Genomic DNA, 7,562 nt, shown 5'->3' with positions numbered 1-7,562 from the left:
CACAGGAAACCAAAGTAGAGCTCAAAATATATATATTATGTTTGTTATGAGAAATGTATAGACAGATGTACAAAATAATAAAAAATATGCATATATATCACAAACAAAAATAATGTTGACAATACAAAACAGCTTATTAGGTTCCAAAAGGAGGTGGGATGAGGTGTAGTCCAGTATGAGATTTAGTTTAGTTCCATGGACCTGTGATAGGTCATGTGTCAACAGTTTAATTCAGTCCATAGGTTTACGATTCCTACTGCAACGTAGCGGTGGTCGGGTGGCTCGCCATCCCGCGCTGATCAGGGCTGATCGCGGGAGGAAAAAAAAAACCTGACCTAAACAAGGTCAAAAACATAAATTATCACAGAAGAAAATGAAACAGCATTCTACTGCCGTGACAAAATACATAAATCCATAAATAACAAAAGACAAGTAATTAATGCCATGTTTCATACAACAATCAATAAAAGATCATCTCTTATAATGAATTTCATTCAAAATACTATTATGGAAAAACATTCTCATGGGTCCCATCAAAGTATATCAGCAATAAAGCTAATAAACATTATCCAAAGTTAAACTATATTTACAAAACTCATTTAACCACAGGTGTTGCGCAACAGATTCAATAATCTCAAGGGAATTTAACTCAATGCAAAATCTCATACGCCGTTTTGGCATTTCATCAGAAAAGTAACAAAGAACATCCAAAGCAGACAAAACTACAAAAATCAAATCACTCGTTCAACTATAGATACGTTAAGTCAACATTCGGCCATAATGGAATAAACAAAAACAACAATATTCAATAAATAAAACTAGTAATTGCACTTACTGTCGCTAGCCTAGCATTAGCTTACCGGCGTTTTAGCATGTGCGATGGCGGCTCCGCATTTTCATTAATTGTGACAAAACAAAACAAACAAATAACTCACCGTTGAGTCAATTGTGAGGTGGTGTAAAGATGAATGAATCGGCCGGGTTATTGCACGATGCCAACTGGTATGTAGTGTAAAATTTGTCGATATCGGACAAGTACGCCAACCACAGGCACAACAGCAGCCAGAGGAGCAGGAAACATGCAGCTGCTTGACCCGGAACTTATGCAGGGTTCATTCCCGCCACAATAAAGGGATTGGCGGAAGTGGGGTCAGAAGTTACCGTGGTTACACCAGACATTATTTTTAGTAAAAACACTACAACTATTTTTTAAATGTTAAATTTTTTTTTATTTATAGAGCACTTTATGAGAAAAGAACAAAAGAAAATGTGATTTGGTCAGTGTCTAACAGTCAGAGACTGATATTTTGGCATTAAAAATCACAGGATCTTGATTTTTAATGTATCACTAAATCTATATTTAATCACCAAATGTATATTTGACAATTCACTTAGTAAAAAACAACTGTCAAGTCATTTGTACCATATAAAAATTTGAGATAAGAATGGCTATATATATGTTTTTCTATAAAAACAGTGCTTTACATAACTCACTTTAGACTACAGTATTTCTAAACAAATATGGCCTTAATTAGCTTTGTTTAGTTTTTGCTTTTCTTCTTCTTCGGCAGCACAGGAATCTAACAAGAGCCACAATAGAATAGAGCAGAGCAGTGACCACAGACAGCAATATGAACAGTACATCTAAAGAGTAGTAAGAGTACCAGGGCATCTTATAAGCCTCTGTACGCAGGTGACGAGCCCCTTTGTGGCGCATCACATATTCTACCCAGAAGACGGCCTTCTCCATGGGTGTTATTGGCTGATCTCTGTGCAAACGTGACATTCGTTGCATGTTCTGCCTGTAGCTCTCTTGATGGAGCAGTTGTTGAAGGACTTGCTCAAAACTGTGGCCATTAACATCAGACAGGTGGATGATCTTTCCAGCTCCTCTCTCCTGCAGTCGCAGAAGGTTGTCATACTGGTCGAAGAACAAGGGTATGCCAAGCACAGAGACCCCATAGTAAATGGCCTCCTGGACACCATTAGTTCCTCCATGAGCTACAAAGACTTTGGTCTGTGGATGACCCAGAAGATCTTTCTGTGGCATCCAGTCGACCATTAAAGTGTTGTTTCCCAGTGTAGAGGGACGGTTTCCTTTGTGCCTCCATATCACCTGGTTAGAAAACAAAAAAATAAAGACCATTAGTATGTAAGTACCCCTGAAACAGACAGTAATGATAAAAGCTTTTGTTTCTGGAAAGAACTTACTGACTTGTGAGTAGTCTTTGTGTGGTTTTCCTGTTTTATTTTTAAAGTATTGCTTTACATGTCATTTCCACTCCTTTGTTTGTCTGCCCTCTCTGCACAGTTCACCTGCTGGACTTGTCCTTAGTTGTTTTTTTAGACTTTTGCTTATTTGGATTTACCCTTAAATGAACTCTCCTACTTACTTCATATACTCTTCAACTGCCATGTTTTTTCAGTTGTTCCTCCCTTTTTGTTATTAAAAATGTTTAAGTTCAACAAACCTTTGGTTCTTTCTCCCTACCTCTCAGTCTAAAGACTTTCTGTCTATCTTAAATCATAAAGATTTACACTACCTCTGGGTCAGACAGAAAGACAGCTGAAATTATATTGTTATATGATTATAATTGTTTCATTATTCTGCTTCAGTTAGGCAGTTATTTGTAACGCTATTAAGTACCTACAACTTTCAGATTATAAATTGTATTTACAATAATTTAGCTGATTGAAAATTAATGCAACACCTATAATGAACGTAACGTATCAGCTTTAAAATTGTAAATTATAGGGGCTATCTCACCTTCTGAGGCATCTTGGCAAACACGCTGGCGATTTCATCTGCAATCTCTTTGGGCAAAGCATCAACTAAGGTTCCCAGAGTCATGATGATGACTCCATGCTGCCCGGCACTCTGAACAAACTCCTCCAGCTCTGCTGGCAGAGGCTGAGCTGGTTTGCACTGAAATCCTCCTATATAGACAACATTTGGCATAGTGGGGCGAGGGAACTCAAACACAAAATCTGACCTGAACAGCCAAATGTCTGCTTCCTGAAGAAGTGAGATGATGTCACATCCACCCTCAATATACTTATCACACATCTCATCATAGACTGGGCCCACCAAGAATTTCTGCTGGAACAGCGTAATGCCATGGAATAATATGTTTTTGAGCCTCTGGATGAAATTCATTTTGTCTGTTAAGCCGGATCCTGGCACTGGGATGTAAGAGAGGGGTGAGGGAGCTAACACAAAGTGGCCTTCTCCACTGGTGATCCAGCGTACGTTGAGCACTAAGGGAAGCTTGAGATATTTGGCTAGAATGACCCCTGGGGCCATAGCTGGATCAGTTAGAACCAGATCATACTGGGAATCTCTTAATCTTTTGACCATATTTTGATCATTCAAAATATGTTTGGCCATCTCAGATATCAGCACGTGAGCCTTATGAATCATAGAAAGGAAATCCTTGGTGAGTTTGAGGAAAGTCAGCAGTGAAGTCCCTTCTCTCTGTGCCTAAAAATAGTTAGAAAAAAACGTGTTATTCATAAATAAATGCATCCATCCATTTTCTGACACTTATTCAGGTCTGGGGCAGCGGTCTAAACAGAAATCCACTGACATCCCTCTCCCCAACCACCTTATCCAGCAGCAAAGAGATACAGGGTCGAGTCAAATGGTCATTTTCCATTATGGAGGTTCCTAAGTGAAGTCACACAAAGTATCTGCAGGGCAGCCATAGTAAGGGAGGGAGCTTCAGCACTTTTATTTATTATCTCCTTTACCATAAAACTCACTGAATTGAGGTAATATTGTTCCTCAGTTCTGATATTTATCACTCACCATTCATAAAACTATAAACACAACTGTGGTGCAGATCATGTAGATGTTTATTTACAGTGCGTTTTGCATATTATGCTATTCACACAAAGAATTTTCCACTCCTTCCTTCCCTCACTTGTGAACAAGATCCCAACATACTTTAACTTCTCCTCTTAGGCCAGCAACTTGTTCATGGAGTTAGCACATGCAACATTCCCTAACCTGAAGGTGCAGCGAAGCAACCCTCTCACCCACTGGGGAAAACTAGAAAGTGGAGGCACTGAGCAGGAAATACAAATCTTGGTGGGAATTCAAAGCTCTTGGGATCAGACTGCTAAAGCTTCCACCTTTGACTGCTGCCCGACTCACAATGCATCACACCAAAATAAATACATTAAATCCATAGTCACATACCCTCATATGCTCTTGAAGGTACACCTCGAAGAAGTTGTCTACATCTTCACCCAAATCAATTGTAATGGATGTGTAAATATCAGACTTCTCAGGGATAAATAAGGTGTTTGCGGCCCTGATCACAGTGAGGCTGTGACCCCTGGTGTGAAGTTCTTCTAGAACGATCTTCATATTGATCCAGTGGCTGCCATCTACAGGGAAAACTAGGACGTTTCCTCCATTGCAATGTTGTGTTAATGAAATGAGGCAAACAGTGAGTATAACAAACAACCCCCACCCACGATGTGAAGCCATGGTTCCTATAATGTCAGAAGGAGACAGGGTCATATCAGTCAATGTACCACGTATAAGATATATATGACAAGTAAAGGTTAAAAAGTTTGACTAAATATATATACAGTACAATTCAAGATTATTTTATACATTTGTAAACAGTAGAAACTTTCAACAACTGTCAACAGGAGAAGGAAAATGTGTCTGAAATGAACTTACCCACAGTAAAAAGAGGCAACAGTAGTCCTGCTTGCCCAGGGACTACCAATGCATCATTCCTTACATATGGGTTCAAACTCCAGTGTTATACAAGAGCAGTTCTTTCTCTGGTAAATTAGTTACCTGTGACACGTGACAAGTCACTTTTTTTTAAATTTAATTTAGTGATATCAGAGAACTGATACTGTTTCACTGTGAGCACCTTTGTGACTGTTGCTGTTACATAAGTACAATGCTTATAGCAGACTAACGTGTCAAAAAAGACAAACTGATAATAAATACACATCTTATGGAATGTATTTAGTTTCCTCAGGGATTTGAACTAGAGGTTATTTGACCATATTTGAACATTAAATCTAGTTGAAAGGCCTCAGACATTCCTCTTACGATCCACTTAGGATCAGTCAAAGAAAGAATTTAGAACCTTTACTAAAACCTTGATGTTTCAAGCTACACTACTTTAAAAAGTATAATCAGGTATTGTCCAGTGGCATAAATGACACAAGTAAAAGTACTTAATACATAAAAATGAGTTGTGTAACCATCAAGAATATTATTAGATTTTAATATGTAATTTATGTACACTGTATTTTCTTATTTTCATACGAATTAAGGCTTCTAAAAAAAGAAAGAGCAAATACCAAGAAGTAAAGGGGAAACAATCAAAGTTGCCTCCTATTGATCATTTGTCACAAGACCTTTTAAATATGTTAATATTTATAAGAAAATACATGCCCAGTAATCACTCTGAAGGACTATTTTATGTGTCTTACATGACTGTCCACGGAGCTGTGCCTGTAGATTGCAGTAAAGTTAGTAAACTTTGAAATCGTAGGGCGTCAGCTACAGGTCCTTAATGGCTGCTAATTACATCCAAAAAAGCAGGGGAAGCGCTTTAAAATTATACTTCATAATAGCTGCACCGATCATGGCTTTGTGTAAGCTAATCATTAGTGCCTCTACGATTTGCAGATAGGTTTTCAAGACAGAGTGCAAACTTGTGAGTTAATTTTCATAATACCGTTTCACTTGGTGAACCCACTCTTGCTGCTTTGGTTTTACATGCCAGAGAAAAACAACCATCTCAATTTCCGCAGTAAGGAAAAAAAAAGCAGTTATTACTGATGTCTCTGCTGGGTCCTAACACCTGCCGCTTTCTAGTCCCTTTTGGATTTCATTCAGGACTTATACAGAATAAAAATTATGCTTGGCAGGTGAACAGTGAGAGTGGTTTGTCATATGTTTAGTTTAAAACAATGAAAGTTTAACAGACTCAGTGAGAAGATTTATTTTGGATTTTTTTTTTTTAAATTATGTTGAGATAATTGTTTGAGAGACATATGTGCTCATGAGGTTTAAAACATCAGCAAGCTGACTGATTGCAACAGAATTACTTTGAAATTCAAGGGAATTTAAGACATCCCTGGCACTGGTCCATATTAGCAGGCAAGATGACACACAGCATGAACATCTCTAAATGCTTCTTAAAAAAAAACTATTTGTTGAATGTGTTTGCTCTTTATAGAAACACTATCACCAGTAATTTTAGGGCGGTTTTTGCCTGCCTCCTCAAGTTGCAGTGTATAACAATTACTTTGTAAAATCCAGCTGCTACATTTCTACAATAAAACTGTAACATTTAAACAGAATGAAACCTACCAGAGCTTAACTTTAGTCCAGTTATCTGTATTGCACATTCGCGTCTGGCATTTGTAAGAAAGTAAATTCACTGACAATTACTGGGACTTATTGTGAGTTGCGGTGACTTTAAATCTGGATAGATTATCTGTTTAAACCTACTGCTTTAACCCTGTTAACCCTTTCTGCCTGAACGGGTATTATGGTTTATCAGCCACTAACACTGACACGTGACGACTCCTCCCATACTGCTTACTTCTTCTCTGTATTTTCTTCCTGGTTTTGTGTAAAACACATAAGGAGTGGTAGAGGTCTAGAGGTGCCACACCTGTACAGGGTTTGGTGTGCCGGTCTTTTTTCTTTCTTTTCTCTCCAGCAACAGGAGATCATTTAGTTTCAGGGTTTTAAATGCCTTGTTTACCTTTTTTATGCATACACATTGACATACTTGCATTAATGATATAGTCATTTTAAATTTCTCAAATAAAATGTTGGTTGCTTCAGTTCAAAGTGATCTAATTGTTTAAGATGTTACAGATACTAAAAATGACTGCAGAAAAAGGGAAATTAAAGTTTCCAAAGAATTATAAACTAAAGAATAAGGACGATTTTGAGAAGCGCTATCATGTTAAAAAGGATCACCACTGAAACCCTAACTTTCATAGATAATATTGTTCAGGAGGTAGTGTATTTTCACAAAATACTGTAGCAGATACATTGTAGCATATTCTAAAAAAAATTACCCTATTTTTCAGTTTTTTATTCAAATTTGAAATCTATTTCTTTGTATTTATTGATAAAATTTGTGACTTTATAGTGTTTTGGCTTACACGTTTGCCTAACAATCAAATGACTCATGTTTCCAGGATGAGACACAAATCCCCTTTTGGGTTGTACCAGGAAGAGCATCAACTGACATATCGCTCAGTACAGAATTTTCCTGTGTTTGAAAAGTACCTTTTTGTCCATCAACAACCTGTCTATAACAGGATAGATTGAATTTTCAGGACACCCCTGTAGTCTGTGAATGTTCTTTCTGGCAGGCCCTCCCCAACATAACTCTCCTGATACGGAGCTGTTCAGCTGTCCTGCTGTCCAGCTGCATTTCCTAGCTTTGGGCACAGGCCTGCCACTTCTCTTTGGATTTTTCCTGTTTCTTGCCCCAAGACTCAATGATGGGACCTCTTTTATTTTCATTTTAATAGAAAAAGCAATATTGGTTAAATTTCCT

General features: G+C 37.7%; 1 protein-coding gene across 3 annotated transcripts; it reads right to left on the bottom strand.

Annotated features, from left to right (window-relative positions):
• Positions 1-418: 418 nt before the first annotated feature.
• Positions 419-5,793, bottom strand: LOC102311589 (UDP-glucuronosyltransferase 2A1). 3 transcript variants are annotated; one of them, XM_005928077.3, is made up of 5 exons: positions 5,715-5,780; positions 4,694-4,816; positions 4,202-4,500; positions 2,768-3,481; positions 420-2,116 (listed from the first exon to the last, which is right to left on the bottom strand). In XM_005928077.3, the coding sequence occupies exons 3-5, from the start codon at positions 4,493-4,495 to the stop codon at positions 1,532-1,534; spliced, it is 1,593 nt and encodes a 530-aa protein (XP_005928139.1). In that variant the 5' UTR covers positions 4,496-4,500; positions 4,694-4,816; positions 5,715-5,780; the 3' UTR covers positions 420-1,531. The 3 variants fall into 3 exon arrangements, with proteins under 3 accessions (XP_005928141.1, XP_005928139.1, XP_005928140.1); XM_005928079.3 differs by lacking the exon at positions 4,694-4,816 and having other exon boundaries at positions 419-2,116; positions 5,715-5,793; XM_005928078.3 differs by having other exon boundaries at positions 4,694-5,781.
• Between the last annotated feature and the right edge of the window lie 1,769 nt (positions 5,794-7,562).

This window comes from Haplochromis burtoni, unplaced genomic scaffold, assembly GCF_018398535.1.
Source record: "Haplochromis burtoni strain Fernald_Lab_line unplaced genomic scaffold, NCSU_Asbu1 Contig_109, whole genome shotgun sequence".
Classification (NCBI taxonomy): Eukaryota; Metazoa; Chordata; class Actinopteri; order Cichliformes; family Cichlidae; genus Haplochromis; species Haplochromis burtoni.
The sequence above is the reverse complement of the archived record's forward strand: the minus strand, read 5'-3'. Positions and strand labels throughout refer to the sequence as shown.

What these genes read in the sequence shown, in the direction of transcription:
- LOC102311589 (XM_005928079.3), bottom strand. Translation starts at nt 4,495, where the DNA reads ATGGCTTCACATCGTGGGTGGGGGTTGTTTGTTATACTCACTGTTTGC. An exon ending in ACCTTCAAGAGCATATGAGG is followed by an intron (nt 3,482 to 4,201) that starts GTATGTGACTAT and finishes AACTATTTTTAG; the next exon opens with GCACAGAGAGAAGGGACTTC. An exon ending in TTGCCAAGATGCCTCAGAAG is followed by an intron (nt 2,117 to 2,767) that starts GTGAGATAGCCC and finishes TTTTCTAACCAG; the next exon opens with GTGATATGGAGGCACAAAGG.